At 38.3% G+C, this 23881-nt stretch overlaps 1 protein-coding gene across 1 annotated transcript in view; it reads right to left on the bottom strand.

The window, feature by feature from the left end:
• dpy (dumpy) overlaps positions 1 to 23881 on the bottom strand; it is a 562668-nt gene that overhangs the window by 399161 nt on the left and 139626 nt on the right. The window contains 13 exon segments of the mRNA XM_068226068.1: positions 113 to 368; positions 665 to 925; positions 1720 to 1916; positions 3296 to 3560; positions 8796 to 9048; positions 9234 to 9384; positions 9547 to 9986; positions 10197 to 10578; positions 13297 to 13485; positions 16822 to 18383; positions 18467 to 18656; positions 19177 to 19422; positions 19544 to 19837. Coding sequence (XP_068082169.1) covers positions 113 to 368; positions 665 to 925; positions 1720 to 1916; positions 3296 to 3560; positions 8796 to 9048; positions 9234 to 9384; positions 9547 to 9986; positions 10197 to 10578; positions 13297 to 13485; positions 16822 to 18383; positions 18467 to 18656; positions 19177 to 19422; positions 19544 to 19837 — 4686 coding nt within the window.

Genomic DNA, 23881 nt, shown 5'->3' with positions numbered 1-23881 from the left:
GATTGAGTTATACTCATGAGAACTACAAAAGATTGTGGTTGATAAAGAAATAAGAATTTTATGTTACAAAGGGATTCAACCAATACTAGCCAACATTTGACAGTTATAATACCTTTGCATTTGGGCACTCCATTGGTTTTAGTACACTCTGCAGCAACAGGGCAATCTTCATTCTTCTCGCACTCAACTGGTGCACGACAGCCTTCTTTGTAGGAGTCTCCAACTGTTCCCACAGGACAAGAGCATTTATAAGAACCACGCGAGTTTTCACATCGAGCCCCAGGACCACAAGGACTACTAGCACAGTAGTCGATCAGTTGACATCCAATCTGAGGATTACCGGTATAACCAGGCTGACAGTAGCATACCTGTACACAAAAATAATTTTAAACAAATCAACATTTTGTGACAAGAAAAGGGACAGATCACATATACAGTATAACATAAGAAAGAAATAACCAGAATTTAGAATGTACAAAAAGCAGCCTCAAGTTCACTGACATACTAATTTTAACACACTACTTGGGGGATGACATGTTCCCAATTGTTGCATGCTTTGAGCATTACCATGCCTACTTTCATCACTTATTTTCTATAGAATTATAATTACACAAGTCAGTTATCAATTTTATAGCCAATATACAAAGCAAATACTATTACTAACCTGTTTATGATTTTCTGCTGAACAAACAGCATTGATTCCACAGGGATTCTCTACAACACATGCAATTTTACATGCGTAGTTATCACACAGTTTATCATTTGAACAGTCACCACTGCTTTGACATTCTATTTCCTGGCAGCCAATTTGTGGATTCCCATAATAACCAGCTTTGCAAGAGCAGACAGCAGCATGGTTTGTGGCAGTACACTCTGCATTACGGCCACATAGAACATCACCATCACATGCATTCTGGCACTCCGCCTGAAAGAATGAGATTCAAAATAATATTTAAAATATAATTTTATTCACAACAATTGCTGGAAAACCAACAGCACAAAGCTTTACAAAGGAAAACTTAAATGTATCCTCCTAATTCAATACAAAACATAATTCCATCATTAGATGGAGCAATAAAATTCAAATATGTTTCAACTACTTTGAGCAATCTTTAGTGAAATAAGGGGAGTTAAAGTAATCTACATAATACAAGCTAAAAATGCGCTAAGAGCATAATGAAGGAACAAAAGAAAAAACAAAAGAGACATGACAGAAATAAAAACAATAATAATATACAATATTTACATATCTTGTAACACAAGGCTGGTTGCCACAGAACTGTGTACTGGATGAAAAGTAATTTTCAGCTAGCTTGGTTTTATTATTTATTTTTATTTATTTTATTTATTTTTTATTATTTATTTTATTTATTTTTATTATTTATTTTATTATACTTACGTCCACGTCTATCTAACTTTTATAGGTGGAAGCAGTAAATATAAGCAATTCAAGATTTCTGATTCAAAGATGGACGTAATGTCTGAGGTATGGTATCTATTTACAGCACTTTAATATCTTCATCCCTAACATCACTGCTTTTGAAGAAATGTTTTATCTTATAACCATGATTCTTAAAACAGGAAATTATGGGCTGATGACCTAGATGTTAGGCCCCTTTAAGCAACAATCATCATCATCATCATCATCATCATCATCATCATCATCTCATCACCACCATCAAAACAGGAAATTTGAAATCACTTGAGTGTAATTCTTACCTGTCCAAAATTATTTTCTCTGCATTTCTCAGTAGCTTCACAATCATTATCTGTGTGGCAGCGAACCTCCTGAATACAAATACTATTTTGGCAGAACTGCATTTCTGGGCAGCTGGCGTTTGATTTACAGGTTGGCTGGCAAACGCCTTGAATGCACAGCTGGTCACTTAGACACTCTCGGGCACTAGTACATTGTGCTAAAGAAATAATTGAGAATAAAAAAGAATGAGAATACAATTAAGAAATTATATCCAAAATAACCCATCTATATTCAAAAGGTATTCTCAAATAAAATTCTAAAAAAAGCTATTGTGTCAGAGGCTGAAAATCATACTGTCCCCCCCCCCCCCCCCCTTCAACAACAATCATCCCCATGACAAGCAACAGTGAACACTGGAAGACAAAACTGAGGATGTCAACAGCTACACATCAATAATGAAAATAAAAATTCTATATTCGCAACCTAAAACAACTGTCGTATTTAATATCTGACACTTTAAAATATGTTTTATGATTACTATGTGACTTAATCATGGTAACAAAGCTTGCTCAAACACCATATATTGCAGGTAATTCACCAGAGGGATACTACCAAAAAAGTCAAACACATGTAGGATTCAAAATGAGTTCTTCTTAATAGTTTAGATGTTATATCCTAAGAGACCTGGTAATAAATTTTGTTATTTCTCTGGCATTTTATTAACATCTCAAAGCCTAAAGAGATCTTTCTCAAAACTCCCTGATCAACCACCAAAATAATTCTTAACAATTCAGAAGTGTATTATATAATTTTTTAACAATTTGCTATACATCACACTGACACAGACAGGTCTTACGGCAATGAAACGATAGAAAATGGCTAGGAGTGGGAAGTGTGAAAATGGGAAACCACCAAAAACCATCTTCAGGGCTGCCAACAGTGGGGTTCGAACCCATTATCTCCCAAATGCAAGCTGATAGCTACACGACTCAAACCACACAGCCATACTTGCTTGGTATTCAGAAATGTAAAATAATTAAATGATTGACAATTTTAAGTTAATTTAAATTATATTGTCATTCAACAAGTTAGGGAATTTCATCTGCAAACAACTGGGTTTTTCCCTCATTCCATTGGTCTGCTCCTCTTTGAAGCCAGAGAATAACCATCAATTGAAAAATTCAAAATGAGTTGAGCAACAGTGTAAATGAAAATCAATTTTATATATTCCATATCTTTAATATAAACTGTGTTTCATTTTGTCTTCAGTACCAAGTGAAATATTTGGAGCAATAACATCTTGTTTATCCCATAACCCAGTTTGTGAGGATTAGCCAGTCTTTACTTATATCTTTCTCTTTATATATGAAAAGAATCCTGATAAAAGTATGCAGGATAGTCATTAAAATAAAATATTCATAATGAAGTTCAATTAAATCAAGAAAAATTGCTTGAGATAATAGTAACCAATTGAGCAAAACAGAATCTTATTAGAAAGGACCATGGATTAACACAGCACCTACTTTAGTTACACAAAATTACGAATGTCCAAAGCTAGCTGATATATGAGCTGTACTTCATGCTTTATATACGTACATTTACATATTCCATTGTTGCAAATTGTTCCTGCAGGACACTGCTTGTCAACTCCACAATATTGTACTGGGACACATCCCAAGTGCGGATCACCAGTATACCCCGCTTGACATGTACAGACACCTACATGGTTCAGCGGGACACAACTAGCACGTTGCCCACATACATTGGGTAATGTGCATGGATCTATGCAGCGGAAATCAATGCACGCCTGACTGGAGACACAGTCATTGCTGTCAGCACATTCCAGTTTGACACATTCAACCTGTAAAGAATTAAGTAAAAAAAAAGTCAATACTTTTTCAATACCATACATTATAAATGTGTATGGTCTCATCTGGTAGTCATAAGCCAAGTTATTCTTGTAATTTGTCACACTGAATATATGCCTACACTGCACGGTTGGATCATTCAGACACATGATAAATATTTCTCTGTAACTATTGTTCCACAAGATAAAATGAATCTTTGTGGATGATGAGATGAAGGAGGAACATCTAGATGTAAGTAAACATGTAGGATTTATTTTTCATAAGGTTGGCAGCACTTCAGCAAGAGAAAATATTTGAATGTCCCCCAGAGCAGGAGGGAGTTCAATATTTGTACTAAAATTACATGCAATAATAGCATGAGATTGGATTCTTGTGCCGCTAATTCTTCTGCTCACATTCAATTATACTAAAATAGTGGTTTGGTATTTGGTGTAGATTTTTTTAAACTTGAGGATGTGACTAATCCATCCCATTATGCAGTCTGGTCATACAGTGGCATGATAAAGGAGGGATTGACCTATTGGACTCAACCATGGTAAGTTATAAAATCATTATGATAACTCAGAAATGGCACATCAAACTCTTCTACCATTTCTTACACGTCACAATTCTGATTGCCTGGATTTTGTATCGATGAGCTTGTGCCCGGCTGGGTATTCAAAATATCATGACACTGGCATCATGATCTATGAAGTGGAGGCTACCAATCACCCCAAAACGAGGATGGCCATGTTTTGAAGTTGAAGGAGAGCTCATAAAGAAGAGAAAGAAGGCCCCAGCAGCAGTTTGCCCTCCACAACCAGTCCGTTGAGATCGTTTGGAACACTGGCTTACTCAGAAAGACACTCGACAACAGTGCAAATTTCCCTCATGCAAGGGCAAAACCCTGATATATTGTGAAAAGTTTTATTTAGCACTGTGCATCACAAACAAAAGGAACTGTTTCAAGGACTTTCACCTCGAGTGAGCAAACTGAAAATGGGAATTGAACTTTCAAAACAAATAAATCTGCCAAAACCGTTTTAAGAATTTAAGAACTATTTTTCCCTCACTCTGGATTAGATTATGCATATCTAGAATTAAAATAAGGAGAAAATAAAGAATCATGCAGTGTAGGGATATACTATGACCATCTACTGCAGGTATTTGTAAACTATTGTAATCAATACCATCATGCTGGATTATTGATTAACCCATTTGATTGGTATAAAACTGTTTCATCAGAAAGAGTGCCTGAGAATGTGATTACTTCTTAACATTTTATATTATGAATTCAAGAAGTGTAGATTGCAACCAGCAACAGTTTTGAGTTACATTTTTGCTTCCTATCTTTAACTGATGTCCTTCAGTGCATGTTACCCTTTACAACATTTATCTATATGGAGGACAACTTCATATTTGTCACATTTGAAGGAAAATTACTTCCAGAGTCCACATTCAAAACAGATTTTCATCTTCAGCTGATTACTTACATGGGAGCAATTTTTTGAGGTAACTAGACAATACTACTACATTATCAGATGTTTCTGAAAATAAACTGGTGAATTCTTTCCTCTTCCCTTGATGTTTAAAAAAGAATGAGATTAATACATTGGGTAAATTGGGGAATTGGTCTATGGCCCTTAAACACATTAATTACTGCTACCCATGAACATAATACTGTATTAATTTAGAATATCAGAAACAAAAAAAAAAAAGTCCATTAGCATTACCGCCCTGATGGCCCTTGCCGTACCAAGCAACTGCTACTCATCCTGAAGGCCTACAGATTGTGAGGTGATGCGTGATAGGCAACACGAATCCTCTCGGCTGTTATTCATAGCTTTCTAGACTGGCGCTGCTATCCCACTGTTTGATAGCTCCTCCACTGTTCTCATGCAGGTTGAGTAGACTTTGAAGCAGACCTCATATCCAGGTAAAAATCTCTGAATGGGCTAGGAATGGTCACAGAAGTGTATCTCCAATCTGAATATGTGATGATGGGTGAATCAGTTATTGTATCTGAATAAGAATGGTGCTGGTGATGGTTGAACCTGCCATTAACCTTTCACATGGTAATGACGGAATAAATCGTCATAGCTGTATGGCTTTCTAAGTGGCCATGATGGAATATTCCGCCACCACATTGTAAGTGTCTTTCGGCGATGGGTGTGATGACTTATTCCGTCATAGGATCCGAGATCGCTTTCCTCTGTGCGTGTATATTAGTTTTGACCTTTGCCTACAGCAGCACTCTCCTAAAACCACATGTCTGGGCGAAATGCTTCCGTTCCGCGCCCAGCTGGCAGCCAGCCAGTACCAGCCGCCAGGCTGCTGAGAGTGATAGATATTGCATTATGGCAGGTGCAAGCGGAGCTCGGAAACATCTGCGAGAAAAAGAACTGTTTGATTTATTACACTGTGACAATTCGGAGAGTGATGTGTCATCTAATAGTGAGACTAATGTTGAAATGTCAGGAGATAGCGAGTGCAATGGGGAAAGTGACTCAAGTGAACGTGACGGTAGCACTAGCAGTGATATTCAGCTCAGTGTATGGACAAAGGTAGGATCTGAACGACCAAGATTTACACTTACGGCACAACCTGGACTAAATGTACAAATTGATGATGTAAATAATCCGCCAGAATATTTTCAATTGTTTATCACTCCTGAATTAGCGGAACTAATAAGTAGGAAAACCAACCAGTATGCTCAACAGTTTTTAGAAAGCATACTGACCTTAAAACTATATTCAAGAGTGAATCAGTGGACTGACACGAATAAAGATGAAATTATGACTTTACTTGCATTGTTTCTCTTGCAAGGCATTCATCAGTGACCTGACAACACGAGCTATTTTCTCATAGACAGATATTTTTGGAGCTGTTCTCTGAAAGAAGATTTCATCTTCTTCTCAAATTCTTACACTTTGTCGATAACGAAGCATACAATGAAGCCACATGTGATCTGAAGAAACTCTACAATTTGAAACCTATTCTGGACCACTTGAATAGCAGATTCCAAAGTGTGTACACACCCGAAAGTGATGTGTCTGTAGACGAGTCTCTTATGTTGTGGAAGGGATGTTTGTCGTGGAAAGTTTTCATACTGTTTAAGCGCTCAAGATTCGGTATTAAATCATTTGAACTGTGTGAATCTAAGTCTGGTTACGTGTGGAATATCTTGGTGTATACAGGAAAAGACTCTCTGAAAAATGAACCATATGGATTGAAAGTTGTTTTGCAACTCCTGGCACCGCTTCTAAACGAAGGGTATCGTGTAACAATGGATAACTGGTTCTCGAGCTCAGATTGTGCAACAAGCTGTGTGATAAGGAGACAGATGCAATGGGTATGTTGCATTAAAATCGACAGGGCATTCCGTCAGAAATAAAAAAAACAGCACACTCAGGAAAGTGGCAGTTTACAACGGGAAACTTATGATAATGTAGTGGAAGGATAAAAAGCATGTGTGCCTCATAAGCACTACTCATGATGATACCATAGTGTCACGTAGGGAGAGAGGGAACGTAACCACTAAACCAAAGTCAGCTATTGACTACAGCTGTCAGATGGGTGGAGTTGACCTGAGTGATGCGTATCTCGTGAGCTATTGAAGTACTCGTGGGCCGATGACCTAGATGTTAGGCCTGCCTCTAAACAACAAGCATCATCAAACAAGAAGTAGGCCTACTCGTAAAAAACTGAAATACTACCAGAAGCACTTCCGCCATATGCTGGACACATGCTACCTAAATGCCTACTTGTACAAGAAGTCAGGATACCCGATTAGAATTCCAGATGAGACTTAATGAGATCATCATAATGAAGTACAACAAACATGAAAGACCGCAGCCAGGCAGACCTTAGAAGACTCCTCCCCCAACAAGAATCAATGCCCCCCACTATCCCTCATACATTGTTACAACAGCATGCAAGGAAAACGAGAGAATCTAGGTACGACTGTGAAGACTGCAAAGTAGCCCTGTGTGCCGCACCTTGCTTCCAGAGCTACCACATAGTTGTGGACTTCTGAGGACTACTTTTTCGAAAGTGGAAGCAATGCTTCAAAATTGATGAACATGAATAAAGTATTGTAAAGTAGAGAATAAGTGTTGTGATCGTAATACCTAAGACAATTTCTCAATCAATCAATCAATCAATCAATCAATCAATCAATGCTGATCTGCATTTAGGGCAGTCGCCCAGGTGGCAGATTCCCTATCTGTTGTTTTCCTAGCCTTTTCTTAAATGATTTCAAAGAAATGGGAAATTTATTAAACATCTACCTTGGTAAGTTATTCCAATACCTAACTCCCCTGCCTATAAACAAATATCTTTTATCCTGTAAGTGAATATGTTATTTGAAGAGGAGTTAGTAATGCAATGCCCTGACTGAACTTTACTATGGAGGCTTCCTTGGAACTGTAATCATTTTTGGTAAGTTGATAATGGGTGTGTAATTTTAAAATTTGATAAAATACTTGACTATACAAGAGTATGTTATTGTAGGTTTCCTGTTGCTTTCCTCACTGCGCCAGATTCTCTTTCCTTGCCTTTGGCACTGTAATCATTTTAATAGCTTGATAGTGAGACTTCGTTTTTTTTTATCTGATGAAAATACCTGACCAATTAAAAGTATCTTACTGTAAGTTTCCGTTGCTTTCCTCAGTGAGCCAGACGCCTTGCCCTTCGTACTATGATAATTTTTGACAGCTTGATACATATTCTGTACTTTTTGAACCTGATAAAAATACTATACTATATAAGAGTATCTCACTATATGTTACTTCCCAGTACCTTATGAAAAATGTGCCAATGTGTTAGTAGCTATTCAAAAGAAATGTACCACTTGAAAGGTTAAAGGGTAATGGACTGATTGATTGTTTGAATGATTTGTGATTTTTGATCAAGATTTAGAATGAATTAAAATTAAAATATCTGAACAGGTAAAATTTCACCAGCAAACTTTGTCAACAGTAGCATAGTGCCAACTTAATCATAATTTTATAAGAATGCTCCATTGGTCCCAAGGACATTAGCCTTAGATTAAAGATATTACAGTGGATGCAGAAGTTCTTTAAGCAGAGGTAGTCTCTTTAAGTAGTCTGCAGAATCTCACCCAAGGATTTCCAGAGCTAACTGCTGTGACTTGTAATATACTGATAATAAATTTACAGAAACCTTTGACCTGTCAAAAGTATTGTCATTTCCAATTCCAATTTATGTTCCCTTTTACATATACATACCTTAGGATCTCCTCTTGTCTGAGTAGGACAGCGGCATACTGGTACATGAGCCGATGGTGTACATTCTGCATTACGACCACAAGCCCCTGGAGACTCGCATGGATTCATACAACGATTATCAACACATGCAGCTGTGGCTGGGCAATCAGAATCTGTAAAACAATCTCCTGGTTTGCGGCAGCCAGCTTTGACTGGATCACCCACAAGACTATCTGCACATTGGCAGCTGAAACTACCTGGTGTATTCTTGCAGCTGCAAAAAGCATACACATTAATAATACATATTCTCATATCATTGTAAACTCTCTAAGAAAATGAGAATATTTTAACAACTACAATCAGTTTCATGTTTAATTTTTAAAAGTGACTGCCCATTTGAACACAAGGAAATTTTCTTGAAAGAGAGATAAAATTACTGAGAAGATGAATATTCCTTACATTGCAGTGCTATGACATGGGTTTCCAGCACATTCATCAATATCCACACATTTTCCATTTACAGTAATGTATCCTTCAAAACACGAACAGATTCCCTGGTGATTCTGAGCCTTGCATGTTCCTCGTCCACAATTCACTTGGTCACATGGATCTGTAAGGATTTCAATAAATATTTGAAAGCTGACTTAAAGAATAATTTTAAATCAAAATCAAACTACAATTTATCTTTGTTTTCATTAGTAGTTCAATGTTGCACTAGCACATATAGGTTTTCAGTGATCTAACTCCAAATTAAAAAACTTAGTCAACTTACTTGTACACTTATTGCTTAAGCCATCACAGAACTTATCCAATGAGCAGTCATCATTTGTAAGACATTCTACTTTGAAGCATCCCACATTTGAATCATTTGGATCACCAAGATGTCCAGCTGGGCAAGAACATACAGCAACATGATCAAACACATTGCAGATGGCATTAGGACCACATTTAGCACCTGTGCCTGCACTGCATGGGTCTGTGCAACGTCCTTGAACACATGCTAAAATGTCACTGCAATCATCATCTTTATCACATTGATTGGGAGTGACACAGCCTGGATCCAGGAAAGGGTCACCCACAGTTCCATCCGGGCAAAGACAACGATACGATCCAGGTGTATTGTTGCAGGTAGCAGTAGGGTGGCAAGGGCTCTCTGCACATTCATCAATGTCCTGACAGCCAACTGGACTTGATGTGAATCCACTTCCACATCTGTCATGAAGGAAACAACAAATTTAATCCTAGTTATCTTGATAACCACTCAGATACTGTCACAGTTCTGAAGATATGATTAGAATTAACAAGAGCTAAATAAACTAGAAGAATTAAGAAACAAATTCATAGTAAGATATCCACAGAAAAGATAAGTACATGTAATTTACAAATACTTGAAATAGGAACATTAGAAACAATTTATTTTACCTGCACTTGTTGTGGATGCATACTTGACTGGCTTTACAGTCTGAATCAGTGCTACATCCAGGTTGGCATGTCCCATCAACACAGACTTCTCCAGCCAGGCAGTTACTATCACCATAACAAACTTTCACACATGCTCCATTTGTGCACCTTTCACCTTTAGCACATTGCTCAGTATTTGCACAAGGCAAGGTACATATGTTATGCAAACATTCATGGCCAGAAAGACACTGTGATGATGTGGTGCAAGCTGTTGGAATCCTAACACAACCCTGTTGAGGAGCTGGATTGCCAACAAATCCCTCAGGACATCGGCATTCTGTTGCATGATTGATACACTGACATATGGCATTTGGACCACATACCCCTTCTCTTTTGCAAGGATCTGTTTTAAACAAATCAAACAAAATCAAATTATTTATATCCAGGAAATTCCTCAGTAAAAGCTGAAAATTAACATTCATACTCATACTGTAGCAAGTTTCGATTTCTTTAAAGATGAAAATTTTAAAACCTGATTTCTTCTCACAAAACTGGCTTTATAGGTGTAAATTAATTAGAGTTTCTACACTAAACTGATTATCTGAGTAAGTTAATATTTCCAAGTTAAGTGAGTTGTTTCTCTTTCCATAATGAATTGAAAATCTAAATGGCAGCTGGGCTTTCAAGAGGAAAAATTCCAATATGCTCTTGATGCCTTACCAAACACCAAACTGTTAATCCTTGTATTGCAGTGAAAAAGATGCCTTTGCATTTCATATTTCAAATGAAAATCATAATCATAATCATAATCATCATCGTCATCATCATCATCATCATCATCATCATCATCATCATCATCATCATCACTATTAACCTCAATGTTATGCAAACTTACAAGACTGATGATGAGGGGGAACCCATTGCACTTAAAGGTTGCAAAAAGACAATGTTGCTTATATCATTGAAAACATAGCACAACGTTTAGTTCACATGAGCTGGAAAACCTTATCCACAGGAGAATAACGGATAGCATCTGCCTCTGAATATGAATATGACCTATAGGATGTAGGAGTTCCACTTCACAAAGGGGTCACTGTCAGAGTCTACAGAATGAAAAAGCTCACTCCAACTAACTTGAAAGTGAACTTCTTTGGAGTGCTAAACCATTTAGAATGATCCTATTTGTAGTGATCACTCGATACACATTCTTCAAGAGTTGTTCACATTTATTTTCATATATCTGCAGGTATTTCAGAGATATTTATATTACTTTTGGTACTTATACATTGTGTACTTACTTAAAAACCAGTTCTAAATTAATACAGTCACGGACATATTTCAATTCCATTTTAGAAAAAAGCCTGTGGCACATACAGCCCTTTTGGGCTACCTAGCCAGATGGCCTGGAGATACTGGAGTGCCAAGTGGTCAGCAAAATGACAGCCTCAGCTGTATTGCTGGGATTTCTTGATTGGGTTCGCTAACTCCCATATCAAACAGCTCCTCAGTTGGCCTCAAGAGGCTGAGTGAACCCCATTCCAGACCTCGATTCAGTATTAAAATCCCTGGACTGACTGGGAACTGAACCCAGAGTCTTTGGGTAAGGGGTGTTACCCCTGCACCATAACTCTTGAAATTATTAGTCTCTCTTTGTTAATAGCTTTTCTTCAGTATACCCCAGTTCATGAAGTTTTGCCATGGCAATAACACTTGTGTGCGGCGGAGCGTTGTCCTGATGAAAGATGACCTTTTTTCTTGCCAAACCAGGCCTTGTTTTGCGTATCTTTTCCTGTAGTTGGTCTAGGAGGTTTGCATAGTATTGCCCCGTAATTGTTTGGCCAGTAGGAAGATAATCTATCAGCAGAATGCCTTTTGCATCCCAGAAAACTGAGGCCATGACATTTCCGGCCGAATGCACTGCCTTTGCTTTCTTTGGTGGTGGTGGTGAATCAGCATGTTTCCACTGCTTTGACTGCTGTTTTGTCTCTGGGGTATAGTAGTGGACCCAAGATTCATCTGTAGTCACAAACCAGCGCAAAAAATCTTGTTGGTTGCACTGAAAACGGGCCAGACTTTGTTCGGACATTTCCAATCTGGTGCGTTTATTGCCCAATGTCAAGAGTGGATAATATTTTCATACCCAATTCTTTGGTTAAAATATAACATACCCGTTCAGAAGACATCCCTACAGCTTCAACAATCTCCCGCACTTTCAGTTGACGATCCTTCAAGACCATTTTATGCACTTTTGCGATAAATTCTGGGGTCGTAACACTTTTTGGCCGTCTTCTACGCGGATCATCATCCAAGCTCTCCCGACCAAATTTAAACTCGCTGGTCCACTTGGCAACAGTTGAAAATGAAGGAGCAGAGTCCCCCAGTGTGTTCTGAAAGTCGCCAAGAATTTCCTTTGCTTTCATACCTTTCTTTACAAAGTATTTAATCACTGCTCGAATCTCAGTTTTTTCCATTGTCACAAATCACTACGCGGGAACAACAACAAAGAGTCATCACTACCACACTCCTGCAGCTAGAGCACTGACGCGCCATGTATTAACTCATAAAGGATGTGTGATTATTGCGCAGGAACCTCGTTGCTCTAGCACTGACATCTAGCGGTGATTCTGAGAACTTTTCAAAACATCCTCGTATTTCTATTTTTTGTAAGAGTTCATCCATTCGTTTATTTCAATCAATTACCCGTCCGACACAACAAAACCAAAAAATGTATTCATGACGCATTTGATTATTCTATGCGATACAACTGAATTCTATTTGAAACTCATTTGATTTTTTTTATTTACTTGAGTATTTAAATAAACAGATAGAGGTTATTTGAATATTAAAAGTATTCATTTATGCCATCACTACAAATGAATGATATCTGAAACTCATTTGATTATTTTATTTGATTATTTAAATAATCAGATAGAGGTTATTCGATTATTAAAAGTGTTCGATTATCCCATCACTAAGTAGTCACAGCCTTTACAACGCCACACTGTCTAACCTTAACTTATGCACTTTCTCCTCTTATTGCTCACATTACACCTCTCGTCTGCTCAACATTCAATGATAAGTGATCTGAGAACTAATTAGCAAATAGGCTTGCAACTCTCACCTTGACATTTGCTGTTGATACAGGCCTGTTCACCAGGACAGTCCTTATTGGATCGACAACCAATGAGACAAATGCCATTGATACAGGCCTGCCCTGATAGACACTGAGTGTGACTAGCACATGGCAGATTACAGAGATTCTGCGTGCAACGTTCCCCACTGGAGCAATCATCTGCATTGCGACATGCCACTGTAACAAGGAACAAATCATATATCACATAAAAGTAAATATTATTTTGTAAAAAAGAAAAAAAATATTTATCCAACTTCATTCATGGTTTAAAAAATACTTTCTGCACTGGTAGCCTGGATTATAAACATGTGTTACAATCAGAAATGGTAAGATAAAATATGTAAACATTTTTTAATATAACAAGAAGTGACAGACAAAAGTGAAAACCAAGATGTTGGTGTCTAGGTAAAGATTTTTTCCTGAAAGATGTGGGATGTACTGGTATTTAGAGATATATCAATTTATATATAACTAGGATTTATTCACCCTACACTTCCCAGATTCCTGGGTTGCCTTTCAAACAAAGTATACGTAACACATTCTTAGTTGGTTAAAATTTTGAGTGTTCATCGTGGTTTGTTTTCTTTGTTGTTATTGTTGTCTCTCAGTAGCAGAAATTAATATTTTCTCTAAATATAACGCTGAGTTAGGAACATCGATGAGGAGCTGGACAATTTCCTTTAGAAGCACTTCTGATGACTCTGTATCATTAAGGAATAGATTCAGGATTTTTTCAGGTGGTGGTGTTTGAAAAGGATACACGTGAAGTTTAAAACACATAATTTCTAATCAGACTGTGGCAAACGGGAAGAAATCAAGATTTCAAGAGTTGAACTCAGGTTGCATATTACAGAAGTCAAATTAAATTTCAGTTCATCCATAAAGGTTACTCCAAGATAGCGAATCTGTTCTCCATGCTGTAATGATGGAGCGGTACATGCATAATCCATAACTACTGGCTCTTCTTTAAGTTTACCTTTGGAGATGTTAAATGCGATTCACTTGTTCAGATTTACGGCAAGCCCAATTTCTGTAAATCATCCAATAGCCATTTTGAACAGTTCCAAAGCGAATTCTTTGTTTTTCTGTATTATGATAATGTCATTAGCAAAACCCATCACCATTAGATTCTTCTTGTATGGAGTTGAGGAATATCCATGATAGGTACAGATGGTTTCCTCTGTTAACTCATCAAGTATGTGGTCTGTTGCTAGGTTATAGAGGGCTGTAAAAAGAGGTGATCCTTATATTACAGCCCTCCTTAGGCAAATTGGTTTTGTCTTCCCCGCACAGGTTCCGATTTGTGTTAAATTTCCCTCCTGAAGGGATATGATAGCATTGGTAATTCGGGAAGGGGCTCCAGGGCTTTGAAGTGCTCTGGCCAGGTTATTTTGACAAATGTTATTGAACACTTTTAGTAAACAAGTGATAGACTAGTTTTATAGAATATAGTGTTATCTATGATTTATAGTACCTGGAACTAGTGGTAATATACAGGAAGATCTGATTCAGTAATGGATTTTTAGTTGGGCACTAGGGAACAGCAGTGCTGGTAGTGTTAATGGGCATTGGGTAAGTGAAGATACATAAGAAAGCAATAAGCTTCGTTAATTTTCATGCAAGACACATCTGCAGTGAAGAAGAAAATTAGCATTACCTATTCAAGACACGATTCAACTTGGGCGACAAGGAGCTAGTGTTCATTTATCATAGTTGACAGATGACAGCAGGGCGAGCAGCGGACTTATCAGTGGACTAAGTACAGTCGTCACATGAGTCCCGCATTAACAACAGGACAAAATTAATTTTAGAGAAGAATTTTTGAGGAATTCAAATTCAATATGGTGAATTCAGAACAGAATGCACGTTGATCATTCCGGGGCTAGCGACATTTTAATCAAGACTGAAGAAAAGAATGTGTGAGCAAAAGAAACCACTGTATCACCAAGGACTGACCAACTGACGAACTGAGCAGCCATAGACCTAGTGTACAACTGTACCTGGTGACAGCGCCAGATGACAAGAGCACCAGATGTGAACAAGCAGCAGTTCCTGGCATGGCCGTGTGCAATCACATTTTGAATAGTTATAGGGTTTACCCTAGAGGCAAAAGGGTATAGCACCTTACATCAGAAATTAACCCTAGAACAATGAAACATCTCCCAGGGAGATGGTGTGGTCTCTCTGAGAGCAATCTCTCAATTCAAACTTAGGTTTATTGTAAATCACCAGATGGCATTAATGTCAAGTCATGCTGGTTCCAGATAGTTTTATCTTTCATTTTGAAAGCCTTTGAGAAATAAATGACGATCGTAGGCTATTATTTGCCTGCAGAATTCGAAGTATTTTCATGTTGACGCTTAGGTTGCATTGAGCAAAATGGCAGCCAATGCAATGTTTTTGCTGTAACTAACAGAAATTGAAAACTAGTCACTGATCAATGAAAAAAGACCCTTTGAACTTCACGAGTATCATGTTTTTGAGACAAATTGTATGTGAAAATATCCTCTTTTAGTGCAGGAAATTCAATAATTTATTAAAAATATTTTATAAAAATCATTTTTATGATTAATTCAAAATAATGACAATGATTTTTTAATCAAAATGTTATAGATCAGGCTTTCAGCTTTATAATGAGACCGCGGGGCCAGCTAATTTTTATGTAACATATCCTTTATAACAAACAAAAGTAGTTTATTGGTATAATTATTAAGTCTCCTCTCTGAACGTTCTAGGCTTCACTTATTTCTGTAATGCTGCTTGCATGATAAGCTGGGAAGTTATGATTACAATATGCTTTCTGACACTATTTTCCTTTATTCTGTGTATTGTGGAAAATTACTGCAGCATTTGACAGATAAACCCGAATCAATTCTAGGGTTAAATAAGAACTTCAGTAATTTAGACCATGACTAGAAAACTAAGCTCTTGCCAACAGAAGGCTCATTATATGTCCTTCCTTACTTCCCTTTATGATCTCCTGTTCACTTTGATCATTTTTATGTAACCAAAAAGCAAACACCATGGCACTACAGCCCCGAAGGGCCGTCACCTACAAAGCGACAGCTGCTTGGCCCAAAGGCCTGCAGATCACGAGGTGACTCATGGTCAGTGTGATGAATCCTCTTGGCCGTTATTATTGGTTTTTAAAACCGAGGTCGCCATATCACCGTCAGATAGCTCCTCAATTGTAATCACGTAGGCTGAGTGAACCTCAAACCAACCCTCAGGTTCTGGTAAAAATCCCGGACCTGGCCAGGAATCTAACCCGGGGCCTCCTGGTTAGAGGTAGGCCTAGACCGTGGGGCCAGATAAATTTTATGTAACTTATCCTTTATAACAAACAAAAGTAGTTTATTGGTAAAATTATTGAATCTCCTCTCTAAACTTTCTAGGCTTCGCTTATTACGGTAATGCTGCTAGCATGATAAAAAAAATGTTCTTCTCATAAATAAAATTATGATAATCACAATGCACTGCCTTGTACATGTTTTCTGATAACGTATAGCTTACCTTTGCACTGTCCACTTGAACAAACATCTCCATAACAATCTGCATCACTAGCACAACTTGTTGGAGTACGCACACACCCTCCAGCAGGCCCAGAAGGTCCAGACTCAAATTTGGGTGGACAAGAGCATACAGGTCTTCTGTTGACAACAGTGCACAGAGCATTTGGTCCACAAGCTCCATTACATGGGTTGACACATCGGCCACCTTGACAGCTGGATTGGGAGGGACAATCCACATCTCCATTTGGACATTTTCCTTCAGGGCGACAACCAGTAGTGGAAGGATCACCTATATGACCAGCTGGACAGCGACATATATGTCCTGATGGTGAACCCTCACATATTGCTGATGGATGACAAGGATTAGGACTGCATACTTCTGTTGGCACACATTCAATTTCAGGCATTGGATTTGCTTTAAACCCAGCAGGACACTGACAAACTGCATGGTGGTTTTCTGCTATGCATACTGCATTTGAGCCACATGAATCTTCTTCACAAACATCATAACAAGTATGAGTAAGTCTGTTGCATAGCTGTGTGGGAGGACAGTCGATATTGTAAACACAAGGTACTGTTCTGCAACCTGCTGCTGGATCATTTGGATCTCCCGCATAAGGACCTGGAGGACACTGACACTGAGCGACATGATTATTGGCTACACACACAGCATGAGGGCCACACTTCAAAATATCACATGCAGGCCTGCAGGTAAGAATACCATTCTCGCCTGGGCGACATGTATCTGACTCAGGGCACTGAGCATCTGTAGCGCATTGATTTTTGAGAGCAGGGCGACAGCCATTGCGGTCATTGGGATTTCCTGTGTAGCCTGGGAGGCATTGGCACTGTCCCTGATGACCAACAGCTGTACAGATTGAGTTGGTTGGACATGTAAATTCTGCACACACTTGGGTACATTTCAAGACGCCTAGAGCATCAGGTCGACAAGCGGAAACTTGAGGGCAATCGTGATCACCAGTACAGTCCGGCAGTGAAGGCTTCTCACAAGCAGAACTGATGGGATTCCACACAAATCCACCACGGCAATTGCAAGCAGGATGACCAGAGGCATCTAACTGACAAACTTCATTCTCAGCACAAGCTACATTGTGACAGAGGTTGATGCAAGTAGGAGAGCCGTCAGCACCAATCGTACAAACTGTTCCAGGTGGGCAGTTAGTATCTGAATCACAATACTTCTTCAGACCCAAGTCTAGCTGACATCCAATGCTAAGATCTCCTGGATTACCAAAATACCCATCAGAGCAAATGCAAGAAGAACGATGATTTTCAGCTATGCATAATGCGTTAGGGCCACACTGAAGTTTACTACAGGCATCGACACATTTCCTCACTCCCTTGCCAAACTGGAAGCAAATCTCTTCACTGTTACAATCCAGATCATTGTGGCACTGGCCTCGTGGCTTGCAGCCACCCTTGGAATCAGGAGTACCAGTAAAGCCTGGTGGACAAACGCATTTGCCTGCATCACATGTTGCTCTTGGTCCACAGCTGACATCTTCACACAAGTTCTTACAACGGCCATCTTCACATGAAAATCTGCAACAACGAACAACACATTTACTCCAATAATAACAACAATAACAACAACAACAACAATAATAAAAATATTTTACACTCACCCTGATGGACATGGTACATCCTTCCCACATTTACATGTAGCTGGATTGGTGCAAATCTCTTGTCCAACAGGCAAACACATAACAAATGGATTTCCAGCAAAGCCTGCCTTACAGCGACAGTCATAACTACCAGGTGTATTTATACACACAGCACTGGAGCCACAAGCATTTCCACTGCATTCATCAACATCTAAAAAAGTAAATTTTCACATTATTACACCATAAGATTGAGCTATATTGATTCTGCCAACTAACTTTATTTTTTAATTACAAATGTTTAAGTTCCATAAATTCCAGCCGATCTTTAATCACAAAATATGCCATGCATAGAACTAAAACCTGAAAAATTTATATGGATGTACATTTGTAAGTACAGTAAAGTTGCATCCATAAAATTGGAGGCGAACACATAGTTTAATGCTAGACAGCAATTAAACATCATAAATTTGTACATTCAAAACAAAATTTGGATAAAACTCAAAGATAACTTGTTCATTTAAATAAATTAAATGAAATGTCATCTCAGAATTTCCATTAACAGTTTTTTAGTTAAAACTTATTCACAGTCTTGGCCTAAGTTAATGCATATCACTATAATTGCCAGTATAAAAGAGAAGGAAAGAGTATAGCTAAGCAACACATAGAAGAGTTTTAATTTTACAAAATATGAGAAATTGTGCTGGGTCTATTAATATTTAGATTTATCATACCTTGACATTTAACATATGGATTTCCACCAAAACCTGGAGGACAGATGCAAGAGACAGAATTGAATCCTTCTTGACATTCAGCTCTTTCACCACAGATAGTTTGTGAGCATGACTTCTTCTCCTGTGGACCACAGCCTTCATATGGGTTTCCACTTGTACCAGGATTACACACACACTGATTGGTAATACCATATTCACAGTGAGCATTAGGTCCACATTCTGGTACACAATGAGGTCCAGTTATAGCTGTAACATCAATATGAACTTTGAGTATGACAATATACCTTAGATCATTGTAATACAATCAGACTATATAACAGTTGCAAGAAATTTGTTCAGTGCCCTCTCAGTTACACTTGAGACTTACGTGGCATACAAATGAGGTCCGGATTGCCAATGAAAAATGGATCACAAACACACTTATTGGTGTTCCTATCACAAGTGGCTCCAACTCCACAAACAACACCATCACAGCGTTCCTTACATCGCCCACCAATACATACACTTGGCTCAGCACAAGGGTTGTTTATGGAACATACGTCAGGCACACATAAGCCTCCAGGGAATGGATTGCCAATGAAGCCATCAATACATTTGCACGTAGGACCATTTGCAGTTGCAATGCATTGTGCACCTCCACCGCATATGACACCTTCACATACTGAAATAAAGAAAAGAAAAGAAAATTTCTGTAACTGTATGTAGTATTGAATTCACAGGAGATACACAGAGTATATCTAAATTATATTGACAAAAAATCAGTGATGCTCTTCGCGTTATGTACTGTGAAGAATGATGGTGCAATTTGCTTTACATCGCACTGACACTGACATAGGTTTTATGGCGATGATGGGACAGGAAAGGTCTAGGAGTGGAAAGGAAGTGACCCTGGCTTTTATTAAGATACATCCCCAGTATTTGCCTGGTGTGAAAATGGGAAACCACGGAAAACCATCTTCAGGGCTGCGGACAGTGGGGTTCAAACCCGGCACAATGTAGAATTGGCAGAGAAAATTTTTCATTTCAAGAAAATGAGGGTACTTTGTTACTTCCAGGCACGTGATTCAAACTGATGAACTCGACATATTTCCTGTGGCAGAGCGCAAGCCACTGACAGAGACAGAAATAATGATCATTCGATTTGCACAGAACTGCCGTTGTCTTTTGCAGGCAATATCCATAGTTTGTCTATTATGCAGCCATAACTGCACACGCAGTACAAGAACACACAGTAATTAAGATGCACTGATAGTCAAGGAATGCACCCAATTGTTCCTCCTCTCGTCTGTCGTTCTCAATAACATTCTTAGTTATTTAATATGCCCGAAGATGCAACACTGCCACCCCACAATCATGCATTCCTTTACTCAGAACAATGCAAATGGAAGGAAATACTGAGCGAAAGAAACATTATGCCTAATGATTTGATTACAATAAATGTTCAATATGTCCCTTTTCTACTTTGATGCACAGTCCACAATGGTGTAGTTAGTGACCTTTGGACTCTGTTCAAGATGTGTGGTGTGTCATGAATGACCAGGGAAGATGCCTGGATTCTTGGTACAATTATCTCCTCTTTCTACAACGTTTGCATACTCAAAAGTCTTCACATAACCCCACACGAAAAAGTTCACCGGAGTTAAATCGGCCAAGGACAGAGGCCATTTAACTGGCCCACCCATCTCCCTGGATAATGATCATTTAAGTGCTGCGTGACACGGCAAGTGAAATGCAGTTGAGTGCTATCCTGAAACAACCACATTCACTGTGGAATACCCATAGGAACACCTTCCAATAATCCTTCCAGGATAAGTAGCTTAGGCGGTAGAGCAGCGAACTTGGCAGGTTTGATCCTTGCTCAGTCTGGTGGTATTTGAATGAGCTCAAATACGTCAGCCTTGTGTTGGTAGATTTACTGGCATGTAAAAGAACTCCTGTGGGACAAAACCGGCACCTCATCATCTCAAAAACCATTAAAATATAGATAGCAGGACGTAAAACCAATATCATTACAATTATTCCAATAATACAGGCAGTGAGTCTACCAAGAAAAGGTAGTATTCCTTAACATTCAGGCAAGGAGGAAGAAAATACAGCCCAAATAAATAGTCACCAACTATGCCAGCCCAAATATTGACACTAAGCAGTGTTTACATCACACTTGCAACTACTTTTGTTGTAGGATGGTACCATGATTGCTCAACATTCTGGCTGTCCTTTGTATTCTTAGACGACAATATGAATTGATAATCCAGTAGCACTTCCATCAAAAACAAAAAGTAAAAACAAAATTAAAGTGTTCCCTGCATCAACAAGAAATTGCAATGACACTCAGACAGAAAGAGACGCACTTCTAAAATTTATTTTTGATAATACTGTATTATCCATAAAAATTGTTGGTTACACTAATAAGTGCATTCAAATAAAGACTATTGACACTCAGGTCTACAGTAGACCCAGAAATTGTAAGTTCACTACTGATATTGAAGTTTTAGCATTGCTGGGATGCCTTTTTCTGATTTCTCCATGCCGATGTTCATGAACTGTGAGCTACTGATGGCACTGGTCTGATTGTACTTTAAGGAGTGATGTCTTACAACAGCATTCTGTTCTTGTTACGATCAGTTTGTTTTGATGACACAGAAACGAGGAAACATAGAAATGACAAACTCACACCAATCCATGACTTCCATGACTTCTCAACAACTCGAAGAAAGAAAAATTACAGTCTGGGTGAATTCATTACCACAGACGAAATGTTGATTACTTTTCATGGACGTTGCAGGTGTGTAGAGTATAAGCCCGCAAAGTATGGAGTAAAGATTTATTCGATGTGTGACAACAAATCTTTCTACACCTGTAATCTGGAAACGTATGACGGGAAGCAGAAAGAAGGGCCTTATAAACTTTCAAACAAGCCAATGGACATTGTGAAGAATTTAGTTCCACCTATCAATAAGTCAAAGAGAAATATCACTGCTGATAATTATACTAGTTATGAATTTTCCGAATACATTCTAGCGAAAGGGCTCACTTCAATAGGCACCATTAAAATGAATAAAAGAGGAATTCCGCCTGAATTCTTATATGCTAAATCTCGGCAAACTGGAACTTCCTATGTTCGGCTTTCAAGATAATTTTGCTCTGGTATTTTCGGTAACAAAGAAGAAGAATGTGGTGATAATTCTCCAACAGTGCACGATGATGGTAAAAGAGATCCTGACCCTGGAAAGCCAGAAAGTGTTTTTGATTATAATGTAACAAAGGAAGGAGTGGATTGTGTCGACTAAATGTGTTCTACTTTTTCAAATGCCAGAATAACAAGATGATGGCCGATGGTGATATTTTATGGGGAGCTCAATGTCACTGGAATTAATTCCCAAAAGATTTTCTTTTTTAACCAACCTAAAAATAGATCTGCAAGAGGAGGGAATTTCTTAAGAATATCACCCTATAGTTGATGAAAGACCACCTTCAAATCCAGGCAAAATTACCTAAATTGCCAAAAGACATCTCATGTTTTTTTACAAAGCTATCATGAAAATGAAGAAAAACAACAAATCAAGATACATCCAGGAATTTGTTCATTTGTTGTTCTCATAGGAATACCAAAACAGGTGTTAGGTGCTATGAATGGAGCAACAATGTTTGCAAGAACCACAGTCAATGGTGAATAAAATGCAACATCTGTTTGGAGAAGACAAACAAGATGGAATACGAAGATAGTGATATTACTGAATGACTTAGTGATTATTTCTAGTATCTCAATACTTTTTTGAGTTAGCATGTTTTGGATTGAAAAAGATGTTAATGACATATTTTCATCATCGATAGTTCCTTTGTGTGAATCAATGTGTTTGTATATGTTTATGGTAATATTAATGTTTTCTGCTTATTAGGTTGATACTTCATTTTATATGCCTCTCATTGTTTTAATATTGTATTGAAACTATCTTTTTATCCTACAACTGTTTGCTAATTCTACCTTTACGTGTTTCAAGAAAAATGGGTGCTTCTTTGAAGCGCAGTGCAAACACGCAGGTACTAGTATGATGATAACGAACGTAAGTATCTGAGGATTAAGACCAAACTTGCAAAGGTTAGGCATTGTGGGTAATCTAGTGGTGTTAGTTCTTGCACCGATTGATATCGATAAGGGTGTAATTGTTGGTACTTCCAAATCCTCCACACCGTCATACAAGATGAGCCAACATTCCTCACGACATATCTCATATTGGTTGGTGCATAATCATTTATTTCTTCTAAAGAAGCCTCTTCAAACTTTGGGTTCAGTACCGACTGTGCTCTGCCAGCATTGAGCATCTGAAGCCTGAAGCTCCACACCTTCATGCAGTTGCCTGTCAATGGACATGAAGGTTAAATGATGAGGTTGGTGGCAATTAAGGTGCCAGATGCCATACATCCGTGTGGCTTCTCTCCAGTTGCCATTTGCTGCACCGTAGGCTACATGCATATCAGCCATACCTTCGCAGCAGGTGTACCGAAACTGAACCATTCTCATTAATTTCTGCTGCAAACTTAGGAGCCAACGTGTGCAGAACAATCTGTACACTGCCTACTGGGGCTGCGAAGGAACTGTGTGAAACAAACAAGAAACCTGTGCACTTGTACCGAGCATTATCTCTGTCTCCGTCTATCATACATCCCACTTCCCCTCCCTTTTCTTCTCTTCTTTGGAGCACAG

The sequence above is a fragment of the Anabrus simplex genome, chromosome 2, assembly GCF_040414725.1.
Source record: "Anabrus simplex isolate iqAnaSimp1 chromosome 2, ASM4041472v1, whole genome shotgun sequence".
NCBI classification, from domain to species: Eukaryota; Metazoa; Arthropoda; class Insecta; order Orthoptera; family Tettigoniidae; genus Anabrus; species Anabrus simplex.
Note: the sequence above shows the minus strand (reverse complement) of the source record. Positions and strands in the feature narration are given on the sequence as shown.